The sequence below is a fragment of the Spermophilus citellus genome (genome assembly GCF_964194105.1).
Source record: "Spermophilus citellus genome assembly, chromosome: 4".
Lineage (NCBI taxonomy): Eukaryota > Metazoa > Chordata > Mammalia > Rodentia > Sciuridae > Spermophilus > Spermophilus citellus.
The window spans coordinates 12,342,159-12,360,768 of NC_138185.1; the positions used below are offsets into that span (position 1 = coordinate 12,342,159).

The following is an 18,610-nucleotide window of genomic DNA, read 5'->3' on the forward strand; positions in this document are numbered from 1 at the left end:
TTGAGAAGGATCCATGTGCTGCTGAGAAAAAAGTGTAACCACTTGATGTTGGGTGGTATATTCTATATATGTCAATTAAGTCTAGGTTGTTAATTGTGTTATTGAGTTCTATAGTTTCCTTATTTAACTTTTGTTTGGAAGATCTGTCCAGTGGTGAGAGAGGTGTGTTGAAGTCTCCCATGATTATTGTATGGTGGTCTATTAGACTCTTGAACTTGAGAAGAGTTTGCTTGACGAACATAGCTGCACCATTGTTTGGGGCATATATACTTATGATTGTTATGTCTTGTTGGTGTATGGTTCCCTTGAGCAGTATGCAGTGTCCCTCTTTATCCCTTTTGATTAACTTTGGCTTGAAATCTATTTTATTTGATATGAGTATGGACACTCCTGCTTGTTTCCGCAGTCCATATGAGTGGTATGATTTTTCCCAACCTTTCACCTTCAGTCTATGTATATATTTTCCTATCAAATGCGTCTCCTGTAGGCAGCATATTGTTGGGTCTTGTTTTGTGATCCATTCAACTAGCCTGTGTCTCTTAATTGGTGAGTTTAAGCCATTAATATTTAGGGTTATTATTGAGATATGGTTTGTTCTTCCAGCCATATTTGTTTATTAATGTTACTAAACCTGATTTGTTTTCCTCTTTGATTACTTTCCCCCCTTTACTGTCCTACCTCCCACTGATGGTTTTCAATGTTGTTTTCGATTTCCTCTTCCTGTAATGTTTTGCCAAGGATTTTTTGAAGAGATGGTTTTCTAGCTGCGAATTCTTTTAACTTTTGTTTATCGTGGAAGGTTTTAATTTCATCTTCCATCCTGAAGCTTAATTTCGCCGGATACACGATTCTTGGTTGGAACCCATTTTCTTTCAGTGTTTGAAATATGTTATTCTCTAGCTTTCAGAGTCTGTGTTGAGAGATCAGCTGTTATCCTGACTGGTTTACCCCTAAATGTAATCTGCTTCCTTTCTCTTGTAGCTTTTAAAATTCTCTCCTTATTCTGTATGTTGGGCATCTTCATTATAATGTGTCTAGGTGTGGATCTCTCATGATTTTGCACATTCGGCGTCCTGTAGGCTTCTAGGATTTGGGATTCTGTTTCATTCTTCAGGTCTGGGAAGTTTTCTCGTATTATTTCATTGAATAGATTGTTTATTCCTTTGGTTTGGAGCTCTGTGCCTTCCTGTATCCCAATGACTCTTAAGTTTGGTCTTTTAATGTTATCTCATATTTCTTGGATGTTCTGCTCATGGTTTCTTAGCAGTCTTGCTGAGCTGTCTATGTTCTTTTCAAGTTGAAATACTTTGTCTTCATTGTCTGATGTTCTATCTTCTAAGTGATCTACTCTACTGGTAGTATTCTCAATTGAGTTTTTAAGTTGGTTTATTGCTTCCTGCATTTCTAGGATTTCTATTTGTTTGTTTTTTATTCCTCTATCTCCCTGTGTAATTGATCTTTTACTTCCTGGATTTGTTTATGTAGTTCCTTGTCAAAGTGATCTTTCATTGTCTGATTTTGCTGTCTCATGTCTTCCTTGAGACTCCAGATCATCTGAAGCATGTATATCCTGAACTCTTTTTCTGACATTCCATCTGTTGCAGCTATTACCTTTTCTAAAGTTGAGTTGACCTGCATTGCTTGTGGTCCTTTCTTTCCTTGTCTTTTCATACTTCTTGCGTTTCTTTCTGCTTGGTGAAACTGTTGTGTTTTTGAAATTTTCCCCCTATTTATTTATATTGCTCTTGTATAGTTGGAAAATCTCCCTTGCAGGTCGGGTAGTGGCTGTGCTCCTCCTCTAATTAGGGTGATCTGTCTACCACTCTGGTCGGTCACAGGTCTGCCCACCCTGCGGGCGCGGGTGGCGGCTCTGCTCTGCCCGCACTCCAATTGTGGTGACGTGCCGCAGTCTCGGCTGGGCACAGAATCACGAGCCACCACACAGCTTTGTAGATTCAAACAGCAATTCTTTATTCCCGAACTCACGCCGGCCTCCACACACGTTCTGGGGCAATCCCAGTTCTGCTGCCACCCAATTCACCTACTCCACGAGGCTTTTTCTCCCAAAAATGCTCTCTGAATCTCACGAGAACTCAACGGGAGCTCAGGTAGCAGGAACGCCCTATTTCCAGCAGCAATAATCCTCAACATCGAACTTCCCTAAAACCCAAGGTCTTAAACTGGGAACGCCCTAAACCCAAGGACCGGGATACTATACTTCCTCAAACTGCAGGATACACCCTAATCCTGGATCCACCCTGGTCGTTGAGCAGGGTCACCTTTCTCAAACACACATGCAAGGTCAACAGCGAAATTAACATGGGGTACGCTGGCAAGGCAATTTCGATGCGTCATTTCTACTTGGTAATGGCCCTCAGCATCGACGTAACTACCACGCCCTTGGGTCGTTGGTCCTGATCCGGATGTGGGCGGCAGCTCTGCTCGGCCCCTACTCCAATTGGTGTGACGTGTCTACCATGCTGGCAGGCCTCTAGGCCTGTTCCGCCGGTGGGTCGCAGGTCTGCCTACCTTGCGGGCTCGGGCGGCAGTTCTGCTCAGCCCCCACTCCCAATGGGGGTACCTGACTGCCTCTCCAACGGGTCGCTGGGCCTTTTCCGGACAGGGGCGGCGGCTCTGCTCCACCCCCACTCCAACCAGTGTGACGTGACTGCCTCGGTGCTACGTGTCCACCACGCCGGTCCTGCCAGTGGGTCGCAGGTCTGCCTACCTTGCAGGCTCAGACAGCGGCTCTGCACAGCCCCTACTCCAAATGGGGTGAGTTGGCTACCACGCCATCGGGTCGCTGGTCCTGTTCTAGGCGTGGGCAGCTACTCTCTTCGGCCCCAGGTGCAGTTGGGGTGTCGTGATACCACGCCGGCGGGTCACTTGGCCTGCTCTGGGCGCAGGCGGCAGCTCCACTCTGCCCCCCTGGCCCCCACAGCACCCAGCAGGACTCGGACCGAGAAGCAGTCACCACAGGTTCCCCAACCCTGGGCCAAAGCAGCTTCGGGAGCCAGAACCCGGCCTCTCCGATCCCGGCTCACGCTCCGCTAGGAGCAGGCTCCAAGAAGTGACCCCCGCGGGTTCCCCTGCCCCAGGCCAAAGCAACTCCGGGAGCCAGAGCCCGGCCGCTCCAAGCTCTCCGAGCTCAGTGCATGCTCCACTGGGAGAAGGCTCAAAGACGCAGTCCCCACGGGCTCCCCAGCCCCGGGCCAAAACTGTTCTGGGAGTCAGAACCCAGCCGCCCCGAGCTCAGCGCATGCTCCACTTGGAGCTGGCCTCAACACGCAGTCTCCGCAGGTTCCCCAGCCCTGGGCCAAAGCAGCCCCAGGAACCATATTCCGGCCGCTCAGAGCCCGGCGCACGCCTTGCCAGGAGCGAGCCCCTAGGAGTATTCTCCACTGGTTCTCCAGCCCCGAGCCTGAGTGATCTGTCTGTGAGACGCAGGCAAATACCAGCCTGAAATCACCTGTTCCGTAGCTGAATGAGCTGAGATCAGTAGAAAACAGGGATGATTACATCAGCTCTCCAAGATGGCAGCTGCTGTCCTCCTCCGTGGTCTGACCGGTGTTGAGAACCGAACTGGACCGCTTCTCTCCTCTGTCTCAAAGCCGGAACTCAGCACTAAGCACGGCCATTGCACCACTGGCAGAAGCCCCCAGAATCCTCATCGCTGCAGCCCCGCTCCAGCACCTCGCCGCTTCCCAGTGCGCGCCGCAGACTCCAGCTGCGGGGTGCGACCCTCCGTGCGGAGAAATCGCCCGCTCCGAGCCCCCGCAGCCGAACCTCGCGCGATGGAAATCCGTCCACTAGATTCTGGAGCACCTGAATTTCACTGGAAATTTCCAACAAGATAGCCTTCAGCTGTTTCACCTCGTCTTTCTCCCGCACAGTGACTCGGCGCACTGTGGTGATGCACTCCCTTCGCCGCTGTTTCACCTCGTCTTTCTCCCGCACAGTGACTCGGCGCACTGTGGTGATGCACTCCCTTCGCCGCCATCTTCCCCTCTCCTGCTATTCCTGTTTGCACTCGTAATGTATCAACATGTATCAATGCTATTTGTTAATACTGTTTTCCCTTCACCCATGACTTTAATAAGCACATCTTGAGCACCTCCTATTTTTCAAGGACTCTACTGAGCTCTAGAGGTGCTGCAGGGAACAAAGCAAAGGCTTACACTATGCAGCTATCATTCCATGGCAGGGGGCACCAGGGCCAGGACAGTACCCAAATCACCCTCCCATAATGCAACAAGGGCCCCCAAATACTTGGTAATAAAAATAAATAGTATTCTGATGCTCCCCTCACACACATTTTTCCTTTTTCCCCCCTTTTTATTGGTACTGAGGATAAAACCCCAGGTCTTGTGCATGCCAGGCAGTCAGTCCACCATTGAATTACATCCCTAGCCCCTGATGGAGTTGTTTTTTTTTTTAAGAAACCAAAATCAATGCCAAAAAATCATGGTAAATAAGAAATCAAAACTGAAATATATAACACAATATGGAGGAGTAATTTGCAATGAAGATGATAAAGGAAAAGAGGGGCCTGTGTGACAGAGGAGTGTTCTTTTAGATGGAAAGGTTAGGGACAATCTCTTTGAGAATGGGACCCACAAATAGAGTACTAAGTCACTCCAGAGAGTTAGCTGGGCAAGCATTTAGGATTAAGAGATCATCCCCAAGAAGGATCAGAAATTCTTGTGCTCAGGAAGAGAAGAGGGAGGTCCATGTGGCTGGGACTTAGGGAAAGAAGAGTGGCCAACATGACTTAGGAATGGTAGCCAGGGCCAGTTTATGGAAGGCCTTATGTATTCCTGGAATATTCTATTTCCCTAAGACTGGGAATTAAAAGTAATTTTTGTTTTGAATTATCTCATTAATGATCTAATTTTCCACTTTATTTTAACTTTCTTTTCTAACCTCTCCTAAGTGGGACCTGAAAGGATAGTTGTAAAACTTCTTAAAAATCCTAATATATAGTTTTTTTTAAAAAAAATTCTCACTCTTGAAATGAATTACTTACTCTACATGTCTTATCTTTCCAGACAGAATATTAAACTGCAGCTATGGGAAAGAAACTAAATAGAAATCTCAGGAAATCAAACTCCTAATAGTTTAGATGTCTAAAATATGTGGGAACAAGTGTCTCAGCATTTAAAGTACTTCATAGCTGGAGCCGGTGAATGGAATACAAACATGTATACCATGTGAAACTTCTTATTTGTGCTAACAGATATTTTTCTGGGGAGTAAGTCTAAAGTTCTTATCAAGTTATCAAATAGACCCAATGGCTCCAAAAAGTTAAGAAACACTGTTTTTACCTACAATGATTACCATTGGGATTTCTGGTAATGGTACATGTACTCCTACTGCTCAACCTTGTCTATTTAATCTCCTAATGTATTAGCTTTTTCACTGCTATGACCATAAGACCTGACAAGAACAACTAGAAGTGGAAAAGTTTACTTGGGGCTCACTGTTTCAGAGATCTCAGTCCATAGACAGCGGGCTCCATTCCTCAGGGCCAGAGGTGAGGCAGAACAGCATGGTGGAAGAGAGTGACAGTGAAGCCGCTAGGGACATGACACCAGAAAGCAGAAAGTGAGCTCTACTCAACAAGAACAAAATATATACTGCAAAGGCATGCCCCCAGGGACCTGCCTCTTCCAGCCACAGCCTACCTGCCTGCAGTGACCACCCAATTAATCCCTATCAGGAGATTAAAGCATGGATTAGGGTAAGACTCTCATAACCTAATCATTTCACCTCTGAACTTTCTTTCTCTCTCTCTCTTTCCCTCCCTCACTCCCTCCCTCCCTCCCTCCCTTCCTTCTTTCCTTCCTCCCTCCCTCCCTTCCTTCCTTCTATACTGGTTATTAAACCCAGGGTGCTTAACCACTGAGTTAAATCGCCAGCCCTTTTTATATTTTATTTAGAGTCAGGGACTGGAGAAATTGCTTAGAGCCTTGCTAAATTGCCTCAGCCTCCTGAGCCACTGGGATTAGAGCTCTGAACTTTCTTGCATTGTTCACACACACGCTTTTGGGAGACACCTAGTATGCAAACTATAACACCTAATAAAGTTTGTAACTCCATGTTAAGAGAATATAGCACAAGAATTCCAACTCATGACCACAACAGACCAGTGCCCACCTCCTTTAGAGCAGTTAGGATGAGACTTCTGATCCCTGACTAGACAGTGCCAGGGCCCCTTTGCCAGCTGAAGCAGCCATAGGGGATGGATGTTGCCCCTCGGCCACCCTTAAGGTTAAGGAAAAGTCTCTGCAGTGGGGGTTGACACAGGGGTTTAGGATAAAGAAATAGATACACTGACTTTTAAAGGAAATTTCCACAAGCTATTGAGATACAGAAAGTACAGCTGTAAATCTTGAGCAACATACCCTTGTCCACCTTCTGGTGAAACAAGGGGAATGCGCAAGAAAAGAGAAAATTGGTGCAAAATTGTGCAGCGCTGTCCTGCCTTCTCCTCTAGTCCAGCCCCTAACACTGCATGGTTATAAATACTAATACCACCCCACTGGGTTGCTTGCTGTCTGTCCCTGTAGAGATGGCCTGTATTCTCCCTTTAGCATGTATTCCTTGCTTTACCCCTAGGGCATCTCATCTCTCTTTTGATATTGTCCCCCCCCACACACACACACACTGAATGTGTCTCTACTTTCCTAAATAAAACTCAGTGTATACTTTTGGAAGGGGGGGTTGGTTGGGACACCAGTGTTACTAGAGGATGATGATTTTTCTCCAACATGGTTTCATTCTTTCCTTTGCTTGAAATCCACAGCTTGACAGGATCCAGGGATCCTTGTAAGGAAATTCCCTCGGTTGGTTCTTTCAACAAAGGCAGAGGAAGAGGAGGCTGACAATAATCACACCTGCTTCCTGGTGTGACTGGGAGGCTCAAGTCACGTGCCTGACATGGCAGCCAACTCTCAGCGGAAAATTGTTGCTACTGATGACATTAAACCACACAAATTTTAGATGTGTGTAAAAAACAAGGTTGCCTAGAGACCCGTATTCTAAAAGAGGAAACCAAGGAGGAAGAAAGAGCTCCAGCTGCCTGAGCTTTACTGATGTGTGGCTGACATGGTATTGTGGCGCTTTCTCCAGCCAGCCCTGCAATGGAAGCTGGGGTCATCCTGGGGACATAGCTTGATGCTGCTGGGAGCCATGCTAGATGATGCTCAAGTCTTTCAGTGCAAGGATTTGGATAGAACTCATGAGCCAAGAGTTTTATATTTCTCAGTTTTAGAGTCTACCCAAACCCTTCTGGAATGAGTCTGTACAATTTTTTGTTTGTTTATAGAGGAAATATATCTTGAGTATGCCAATTACCCTTCTAGTCACTGGGGTACAGATGGGAATAACACAAAGTCCTTGTTCTCATGCAGATTGCCACTAAATATGTCATAAATCAACGAGACACCAACTGATGAAAGCGTTTTTCTTTTAATTCTCATTCACTACCGTAACAGATACCCCAAGCCTACAGACCTTGAAGTTTTTACATCCACATATTTTCTGGAGACCTGTTGCAAAGTGGGGACTATTTACAACATTTTTGCATTTCGTTAAGGTCAACATGGTAAATTCCAATATGGAGATCTGCCTTATGACAGTGGACACACGTTCCAGTAATGTATAATTTAAGGAATAAACAAATGATCAAGAGCGTGACAGCAATCATGGATTCTGGCAGAAGTTTGGTAAGGGATTTGTGTTCTCAATACAAATATAATAGAGCCTGTCTCTTGGGGAGGGTGTGTGTGCGCGCCTGCGTGTTTATAAGAATAGAGGTATTGTTTGTCAATTATATCTGCTTTTGTTAAATAAATAAAATAGCGTGGGTTTCAGGAGACTGCGAATGAAATGCATGTATGTATCCACTGTATGCTCAGTTGCATCATATACCACATATGGTACACATGGCAATGCCAGAAAGTTCCAGGCCTTCAAGGGTTGTACTTCCCCATAATCTGCTGTAACATCACAGTTTCTCGAGGCAACCAGGTCACAGCTGTCTCTCAACAAAGACACTTCCTTTTAAAAACACCAATGTTAACTGAAACGAAAGGTCCGGCTCCTTGCGCCCTTGGTAGCCCGGTCCTCCAGGCGCTTGCGGTCACAAATGCTAGGGTGGCACGCGGCAGTCACACACGCTGGGGTGGCACGCCCGAGTCACCGTCCTCACCGCCCTCCCGCAGCCGACTGTGCAGCAGAAATACAGGGAACCCCATTGGGTAAAGAGGAAAGGACCCGCCGCGGCCCCTCCGCGCTTTGGCCCCGCACGCCGCGGGACCACGCCCAGCTTCCCCCCCCTCCCCCGCCGGCGGTGCTCTCCACGGCAACCGGCGCTTGGCAACCGCTCTCCAAGAGCCGCGCGGCGGTCACACCCCATCCACATCGCCCCGCCCCGCGCCGCTGCGTCAGGACGGGCGTGTGCGTCATCATGGCGCGCCGGAAGTGATTGACGATTTCGTCAGAGACCCCGGAAGTGGCGTCGTCAGTGTTTGGCTGCTGGTGCTGACTCCGGCCTTGCGATGGGTTGCGACGGGGGTACAATCCCCAAGCGGCATGAACTGGTCAAGGGGCCGAAGAAAGTTGAGAAGGTAAGCGATGTGGGCCCGGAGGCGCCCGCGAGCGGTGAGACTCTCGGAAGGGCCTGGGAGCGAAAGGAGGTTGACGGGGAGCCGCGGGTTCCAGACCGCCAGCTGCGCTCCTGTGCCCTGTTTGGGGGATTCAGAACTGACAACAGCATTGAAAGCAGCACTTATTGAGTGCTTGCTGTTTCCATTCACTGGGCAGTACGCCAACATGCGGTGTCGTGATTCTCACAGCAGCCCAACGAGTACGTGCTGTCATCCCCGTTTTTAGACGTGGCAGTTGAGGCTCAAATGGAAAAAGGTGCAGAGCTAAGTGGCAGAGTCAGGGTTCCAATCCCATCTGCGGTTAGTAGCGATGATTCAGATAGCCACTATTTATTGAGCTTTGTATGCATTTACTTCGTTTCCTCGGAAGTCTACCCTAACTGTACCCTTACCCCATAAAATCAAGTCCTTCTCTTTTTAAACTATTTTATCACACTGAATTTTGTGTCTATGATTGATTTACGTCCTCCCCCACCACACTGTGAACCCCTCGTGACCGCGACTGCACCCATTTGTCCTCTAGAACTAACAAGAATTTCTGGTAATACTATTTTGAATACTTGAATGAGTGAAAAATAATCTAATTTGCACAAGTATTGGAGCAAATTATGTGTAATAATTGTCATGCTAATTATGGGGAGTTTGAGTCCTGGGAAGTTAATGAAAGTGATTCAGTCACATACTAGTAGGAAGTGAAGCGAAGATTATCATTCAGTTATTCAAGATTTCAAAAGTTAGCATTAGTAATGACTTTTCTTTGATATCATAAGGTATGTAAATTGTGTACTACAGTGCCTAGCACATGTGTAGACTCGTTATATTCTTATTCAGAATTCAGAGAAGTTTTTTAAAAGATAAATCCCATATGTCAATATGGTATTTGAAACACACTGGTGGTTCCCATCATGTTCAGAATAAAATCCTATAAAACTGTGTGAACAGAGCCCTGCCTATTTTTTACCTCATTGGCCCTCTCCGTTCCTTTTCATTTTGTTTCAGCTTCACAGGGTTTTTTTCCTCAGCCCAGGTTATTTTATTACCCTGAAAGCTTCTTCTCTAGGTAATGACATCATTTGTTTCTTCATCCAGTTCTTTGCTAAGCAGTCACCTCAGTCTTCTAGTTGAAGTACTCTTAGTTTCCAGCCACTGTCTATCCTCCTCTAGTGCTTTACTTTTCTTTATTAGGACTTGTCACTGTAGTTCCTTGTTTATTGTCTCTCTCCCATTTGGACAGGTCCTTGCATGTTTTATCTCTGTATCATGTTTGTCACATAACAGACAATAAATAAGTGTTGACTGTGAGAATGAGTGAATACCTAGGAGGATGAAGTGTGCCCTCTGATCATACCTACATGTATGTGGGCTGATGCTGCGTATAACACTCATGGGAGATTTGGTGCTTCCTCAAAAAAAAAAAAAAATTCAGTTCACTTTTGTTTTCATGTGCCCAGAAGCAAAGAGGAGGAGGTTAATCAGAGGCTTTACAAGAAACACATTTCGGTGGATAAGAAAGAAGAAAGGGTGATCTGAAACAACAGGAATGCTCAGGCAGAATAATTTCTATTATCCCCACTCATGCAATAAATATTTGCCATATATTCTGTTCTAAGCTCTTGGGATGGATACAGCAGAGAACAAGTCAGTCCACCCCTTATGGAGCTTACATTTCTTACATTTCAAATCCATACTGTGAAGTAATAAGAAATACATACATGAATACTTCCCTGATTCCTGACACAGAGCTCTAAATTTTCCTGGGTAATAGGAGTGTCACTTGTATGGTAACTTGATGAGCTTCTGGTTTGGGATTGGTCACCAGAAAGACCAAGTCATGATTTGAAACTTGTAACTTTCACAAAGCTCTGCCCCACATACTCCAGGAAAGAGAGAAGCTGGAGATTAAGTTAGTAACAGGCTTTGCCTATGTGATGAAGTCTCCATAAAAAAAAAGAAAAGAAAAAAAGAAAAACTCTGAAATGAGTTTGGAGAGCTTCTAGGTTGCTGAACATATCCATAGGAACAGCTCCTGGCTTGAGTCCTTTTCACACCTCACCCTCTATACCTCTTTATCTGGCTGGTCATTTGTATCCTCTGATGCATCTTTCTAATAAAACTGTCTTCCTAGGTTCTCTGAGCCTCCACAGGTTATCAGAACTGAGTGGGGTAGAGTAACCTCAGATTTACAACAGTTGGTCAGAAGCATAGGTAACAACGGGGACTTGTGATTAGCATCTAAAGTGAGAAGGGCGGTCTTGTGGGACTGAGCTATTAACCTGTGGAATCTGAGGCTAGATTCAGGTAGACACTGTCAGACTTGTTGAATGGTAGGCCACCCAAGCAGGGTAGAGGAATCAGTTGGAGTGAAGGAAACCTCACACATTTGATACTAGAACCTCTGGAAGTATTGAGTATTGTGAGTGAAAATATAAAAGAAAACAGTTGGTCATTTTACACCGATGTGTGATGATTTATTACTTGTGGTGCGTTTGATCTGGTCCAAAACATTGCTCTAATTTGGGACCTTGCCCTAAAAAGAAGAGAGGCTTTGGAAAAACATTTTTCAGCAATTTGGAGGGAGGGACCAATTTCTTAAGTCCCTGGAGAAGGAGTAATTTATCACTTTTCTCCCTGTTCCCAACTTTCCAAAATGTTTTTTAAATCAGTAAGGGACTGTGGCTGAAGCGGGTAGGGGATCCAGATGGTGGATCCTGGGCTTGCTGAACATGGCTTTTTGAATCTGAAAAATGTAGATCTACTTCATTATGCAGATCTCTCTCTTTGGGATTTTCCAGTATGAATATTGATAAAAAACTATTTAAGCTGCCAGATCTGTGGCTCTTGAATCTGAGGAATGAATAGAATAGCAGTTACAATAGTTTTTGTTTTAAATAATAGAGTGGTAATTAAGAACATGGTGTTCATGGGTGCGGTGATACATGGCTGTAGTCCCAACTACTTGGGAGGTGGAAGAAAGAGGATCTCCTGATCCCAGGCATTCAAGGCCAGCCTGGGCAAATTGGTGAGACCCCATCTCAAAAAAAAAAAAAAAAAAAAAGGGCTGGCACAATGGCACAGCCCTGTGATCCCAGCAGATCTGATCGGGAGGCTGAGACCAAAGAATCATGAATTTAAAGCCAGCCTCAGCAAAATCGAGGCACTAAGCAACTCAACGTGACCCTGTCTCTAAATAAAATACAAAATAGGGCTGGGGAGGTGGCTCAGTGGTTGAGTGGCCTTGAGTTCAATCTCTGGTACAAAGAGGGAAAAAAAAAAGTGGTGTCTAGAGCCAGTAGGTCTAGGTTATTATCCTGGTTTCTTCATTTGCTGCATGACCTTGAACATGTCACCTAACTTGGTGCCTTGGTTTCCTTATCTCCAGTGGGGAAAATACTAACTTGTAGGGCTTTTGTGAGGATTAAAGGGCTTGTCATGGCAACTGCTTAGCACAGTGCCTGGAACACAGGGCACTTAGGCAGTAGCTGCTGCAAATTTTAAAAATTAATTCCAGGGGATTTTTTTCTTTCTCTATTGTCTCTAAATCATGTCATTCTGTTACAGTATTTCAGTTTGCTGTTCTACGAGTAAGGACAAGTGGGCCTTGGAGTGTCATAGAGGTAAAAATGTAGTTTGAGGGCTATGGAGGGCTTTATGTCTCAGTTTTCCGATCATGGATGTTTTACTCCATTTTCTGTTGTTATAACAGAATACTCTCAAGATTGAGTAATTTATAAAAGAATTACTTTTTGTATTTCTCGGAGGTGGGAAGTCCAGTTGTCAAGTGGCTGCATCTGGTAAGTCTCCTTCTTGCTCATGGTCCTGAGGTGGCCCAGTGTTGTATTCCACGACTAAACACTCAAGGTCACTCCAAGTGAACTGGGCTGCACGAAATAACCACACAACACACAGAAATACCTTTTTCTTTGGGTCCTGTGCAGACTCCTCTGACCTTAGGAGTCTGTGTGTGTGTGTGGGGGGGGGGTGGAACAGAGAGAGCTGAACCCTTTTATTGGGGAGAAGCCATTCAAATGAGGCAAGGGGTCAGGTTTCAGGGGGTTGAGTCTAGCTTCATGATGTCTGCTGTCAACCGGTTGACTGACATCTAGAAAGGCCATGTCCAACAGCAGAGCAGGAGAAGGGGACACACAAAGAGAGTTTCCATGGAACATTCTATCCTGAACAGGACAAAAGGGTAGGATTACAAAGGAAACAGGTGAGTGTAACTCAACCCTAGGGGCACGCCTCTCAAAAAGAACCTCCTTGCTATCTGAGGGGTGGGGGAGACCAAGTCATGAGTCATGGCACTACTGTGCCAGACTACGATGATCTTTCGGATCCGCGTGGTACATCAGGACTAAAGGCATGGTCATTCAGTGTGGCTCCCCATAGCCCAGGGCACTATGTGCCAAGAGGGATGATACAAGAGACAGAGCCAAAACCGGCCTTTATAATAGATCCACTCTCAAAATAACTTACTAACCCATCATTCATCCATGAATGGATTAAAATATATTCACTAGGGCAGAGTCTTCATGACCTAATCACTTCTGAAAAGATCCCACCTGGTTCCACCTCTTAATACCTTTCAATGGGGATTATAATTTAAACATGAGTTTGTGTGTGTGTGTGTGTGTGTGTGTGTGTGATTTTATTAGTGCTTTATAATTTATTCAGAATAGTGGGATTTATTGGAATATATACATACATGCACATATCATAATTTAGTCACTTTCCTTGCTCAGTACCTCTCTTTTCCTTCTCTTCTTCCCTTCTCCAACCCCCATTCTCTGTTCCACTGTTTTCCATTCTGGGTTTTTAAAAAATATTTTTAGTTATACTTGGACGCAGTGTCTTTATTTTGTTTATTTACTTTTATGTAGTGCAGAGGATCGAACCCAGTGCCTCACATGTGGGAGGCAAGCACTTTACCATTGAGCCATACCCTAGCCACCTTCCCTTCTGTTTTCATGAAATCCCCCCCCCCCCCCTCCACCTTCTATGTATGAGAGAAAACTTACAACCCTTGACTTTCTGAGTCTGGCTTATTTCACTTAACTAGATATTCTCTGGCTAAATCCATTTTCCTGAATATGACATAATTTCATTCTTATGGCTGCATAAAACTTCATGTATATATGCCACATTTTCTTTATCCTTTTATCTGCTGTTGGACGCAGAGGCTGATTCCATAATTGGCTATTGTGAATTGTGCTCCTTTAAACATAGGTAGGTGACTATCACTATAGTATACTGACTGTAGTTCTTTTGGATAAATACTGAGGAATTGTATAGCAGGGTCATATGATGGACCCATTCCTAGTCTTTTGAGGCATCTCCATACTGGTTTCCATAGTGGCTCTACAATTTGCAGTCCTACCAACAATGTATAAGTGTTCCTTTTCCCACACATCCGTACCAGTATTTATTGTTTGTATTTTTGATAAATGCCATTCTAAATGGAGTGAGATGAAATCTCAGTGGAGTTTTTAATTTTCGTTTTCCTGATTGCTGGGGATTCAACATGAATTCTGATGGAGACATTCAAACCATAGCAGTGGATAAATAGACGAATAAGCAAAAAATACTTGTTTTGTTCAACTGGTGATTATGTAAAAAATTACATACTCTTTGTACTGAACCTTTTTTTAAAAAAATGCCTGTGTTCTCAGTTTATAGTCTCTAAATTCTGCTACTGCTTTGGAGTCTTTCCAATTGTAGAAATTTATCTGACCTGGTTGGTTTTTTCCACATGGTCTTTTCAGTGTACTATTGAGATGCAAATATTAATTTTTTTTACTTGCATAAACAGTATAATGATGTGATATAAACTTTCTTGTATCGTGTTTAGATGGACCTTTATTTGACATAGTGTTAGGACTTTTTTTTTTTTTAAAGAGAGAGTGAGAGAGGGGGGAGAGAGAGAGAGAGAGAGAGAGAGAGAGAGAGAGAGAGAGAATTTTTAATATTTATTTTTTAGTTCTCGGCGGACACAACATCTTTGTTGGTATGTGGTGCTGAGGATCGAACCCGGGCCGCACACATGCCAGTCGAGCGCGCTACCGCTTGAGCCACATCCCCAGCCCCAAGTGTTAGGACTTTTAAAGTCCCATTTCATGTTCTTTAATTTTAAAAAAATCATTATCTTTGATTTAAAAATGAGAACATAGTGTGGCATTATTAAATGAACTTTCATATGTGGAACCATCTCTCCTGTGACTTTTAGAGGTGATGTTAACTCGGAGGGTTTCTGTTTTCTTTTGCCAGGTTGACAAAGATGCTGAATTAGTGGCCCAGTGGAACTATTGTACTCTAAGTCAGGAGATACTGAAACGACCAGTAGTTGCCTGTGAACTTGGCAGGTATGGTTTCTTTGCTTCATCAAGATGAGTTTATTCAATGATTTTGAGGAACACTTCATTATATAAATATTCTCGAATAATGAAATAGGAATTAACCCAAGCAAACTTATGAGGCATAGGTTATCATTCCCTGTTGCTGAACATAATTCTTCAATCTCCTAATCAATATGATATATTCAACCCATGATTTGAAAACTCAAGGACCAAGTTATAATTATGCTAAATCATAAATAGAAAGCCCAAAGGAGCCTTGTGAGGTGGAGAATGGGGAAAACTGGAGAGATCATATCCTATAAAGGAGGAGCTGCAACTCAGTTCCAGCCAATTTTTATAGTTCGAGAACATGGGTTTAGTCATTGTAAGCTTCTGATTTTTATTTTTGAAGTTGAAAATATGTACTTTTATACTAAATCTCACAATTTCTATAATTCTTGTTTGGGTTATATTCAACCCTTAAGAATGCCAGTTTGCCGTCCTTGACTTGTGTTTCTTTTTAAACTCTGATAGTAGTTGAAACATGGTGAAGTATACAATATACTTTTTGGTAATGCAGAGCATTTCCTTTATCAAATGTAATGCTTTTGGGGTTGCACTAAATTTGTTCTTCTTTTGTTGTTTTCTTGAAAGTTGATTATCGCCCTCATAGTTTGACTAGTTCTTATTCTTGCAGACTTTATAACAAAGATGCTGTCATTGAGTTTCTTTTGGACAAATCTGCTGAAAAGGCTCTTGGGAAGGCAGCATCTCACATTAAAAGCATTAAGGTAAGAAGAGTGACTCTGGAGTGCTCCTGGGGTCTGTGTAACGAGGTTTATTTTATGGAATTCATGTACATGAAAGTAAATTTAGAAATTTGAGATTATAGTCACAACCCACCATACAATATGGCTGTTCTTGGGAGGTCTTGTAAATCTCAAGTCAAGTCTGGAGTCCCCCCGCCATGTACTTTCTGTCTTAGAAATCTATTGTGCTTTCATGTGCATGAAAGTCCTTTGAAAATTCTTAATGTCTTGTAAACTTGTTGGGAAACATTATTTTTGTAATTGAGATTCAGGTATTTGAGGGCTAGGGATATAGTTCAGAAGCAGAGCCCTTGATAACATGCATGAAGCCTTGGGTTTGATTCTCAGCACTGAAAAAAAAAGGACTCAGTGACTTGAATTTTTTTATTATTATTATTATTATTATAAATTTTTAAATTTTTTTTTAGTTGTAGTTGGACACAATATCCTTATTTATTTTTATATGGTTCTGAGGATCAAACCCAGTGCCTCACATGTGCACGGCAGGCACTCTACCACTGAGCTACAGCCCCAGCCCCAGCCCCAGCCCTAGCCCCAACAACTTGAATTTTAAATTTGGAATCTACTTTCATACAATGACAAAATTTTCAAAGTATGTGTGTTTTTATATTAAAGGTTCAGCCATATATTAGAAGTTCTGACTGGCAAGTTAAAATTCTTCCATTATAGTGGAAAAATAAGTTTTTTAGTAAAGGAATTTGTTGAAAGGACAGAATCATTCAAATCTGGTCCATAGAGGAAATCAGATAATTAAGAATTTATTATACCCCTCATCTCAAAAAGACTTCCTTTAGTTCACATGGCTAGTCTATAAGATGCTTAAACTAGAACTCCTTCCCCTGAATCCCAGTCTGACTTTAGGATTTTTCTTTTTACTTTTTATTATGATACTAAGCTTTTCATTTGAATTCTCAGAGTGATTACAGGTTATGCTCACTTTAGGCAGATTAATAATTCTGAAATGTAGCTAATGGTAGTGCTATAGAAATGGCTGTGCTGATTTTAGTTACTCTTCTACTTTGGGAAGAGAATTAATTCCTGAAAACCCCATGGTATCACAAATTATGTTGCCTCAAAAATTCAGTTATTATTGGAATTAATTCATATAATTCTATACTTAAAAACACAATGTTTAGTTTTATATATAGCTGAACCTTTAATGTAAAAACACACATTCTTACATACACTCTGATTTCTTAGAGAAATCAGAGCAGAAAAGAAAAAGAATTCAAGTGAAATAATGCAGATACACAAGATTATCACTGCAGCCCACAAATACTCTGAGCAGCTCTTGCCCAGGAAGATGAGCAGTGGCTTTCCTTCTGAGGCACTCAGCTGCTCCTCAGAGTGTTAAAATCAAAAGAGGAAGAAATGCCTTGAATGCTGTAGTGAAGCCGTGGCATCAAACCACCTATCAAGCTGCATTCTGAAAAGCCCGATATTGGTGTGTTGAAATACAGTATGGCAGTATTCTGTCTTAGACTCACTAGGTGCTGGCCCACAGATTTTATTGTCTCTTCAATCATTATATAAATACGGATGGTCAGTAATATGGAGCAGACTCAGCCGGAAGAGAAGTATTCCTTATTAAAGTGCAGTAATTTCTTCCTCCCTCCCTCTCTCCGTTCCTTTGAGTGCTGAGGATTAAATTTAGGGCCTTATGCATGTGAGGCAAGTGCTGTACCACTAAGATACACCCTCAGTCTTCTGTGCAGTAATTTTTGGTGTGAGAAGATCCTTTTCCTTAAATACTCACAAAATAGAAATTACTCAACAAATTTACAGATGGTTTTTTAGTTATGATGATTTGACTTATGATTTTTTGACTTTATATTGGTACAGATAATAGACATTCAGTGGAAATTCTGCTTGGCATTTTGACTTCTGGTCTTTTCCCAGTCTAGCAGTAGGTATGCGCTATCCCTAGTGGTACTGGCCAGCGGCATCAAGCAGCTCCCCATCTGCCCTGTGCCCATGATGGTGAACAGCCAGTGCTCTAGTGCACTGTGTTGCTAAGCTATGGCGCTGTTTAGGGCAGGTGTGTTCAGTGCGTTTTCCCCTTACCCTGAGTTCACCAGGACATGACCCCATAATAAATGGAGCATCTATACTTGGTAGTCTGTGAATTTTTAAAATCCTGTTTTCTATACAGTTTATGATTTAATATTGTATCTGTGTTTCTTGGTGGTCAAAGGAAGCATCTATGGAAAAGAGGTTTGGCTTGGGAGGGACGAGAATAACAGTTTCTCTGTTAATTTAGGGGGTTTTTAAGGCAAAGAATGATCCATTTACCAAATGAATTCTTAGAATGTTAATGACTTTTCTCAGAACGTGACAGAACTAAAGCTTTCTGATAATCCTGCCTGGGGAGGAGACAGAGGAAACACGAAAGGCGACAGGCACGATGACCTCCAGCGAGCACGTTTCATCTGCCCCGTGGTGGGCCTGGAGATGAACGGCCGACACAGGTGAGTGGGGGCTGGCCCAATGGTGGACCTTTTTCCTCTCCCTTCCAGCCATCTTCTCTGACCACGTCTGCTTAGCTGTGCTGTCTGTGGCTCTCTGCTCTTGATAGAGGAAAACCTAAAGTAAAGTGGAACTGGAGTAATTCTCTTGGAACATAAGACTAGAGTTTGGCTATTTGGTTATCTTTTCCTAAGGGACAGAAGGGGCAAGTTTCCCTTGAAACAACCCCTATTCCTCAATGTTACTAAATGTATGCAGTGGCAAACATTGTTACGAGACTGAAGGCCCAGCTGGTAACACTAACTTATAGCTAACA

The 18,610-nt window shown here is 43.4% G+C and overlaps 1 protein-coding gene across 1 annotated transcript in view; it reads left to right on the forward strand.

Moving 5' to 3' along the window:
• The first annotated feature begins 8,476 nt into the window (after positions 1–8,476).
• RTF2 (replication termination factor 2) overlaps positions 8,477–18,610 on the forward strand; it is a 44,436-nt gene continuing 34,302 nt past the window's right edge. Inside the window, exons 1-4 of the mRNA XM_081291760.1 lie at positions 8,477–8,630; positions 14,931–15,025; positions 15,696–15,789; positions 18,157–18,296. Coding sequence (XP_081147886.1) covers positions 8,562–8,630; positions 14,931–15,025; positions 15,696–15,789; positions 18,157–18,296 — 398 coding nt within the window. The 5' untranslated portion in view covers positions 8,477–8,561. The remainder of the gene's footprint in view (positions 8,631–14,930; positions 15,026–15,695; positions 15,790–18,156; positions 18,297–18,610) is intronic.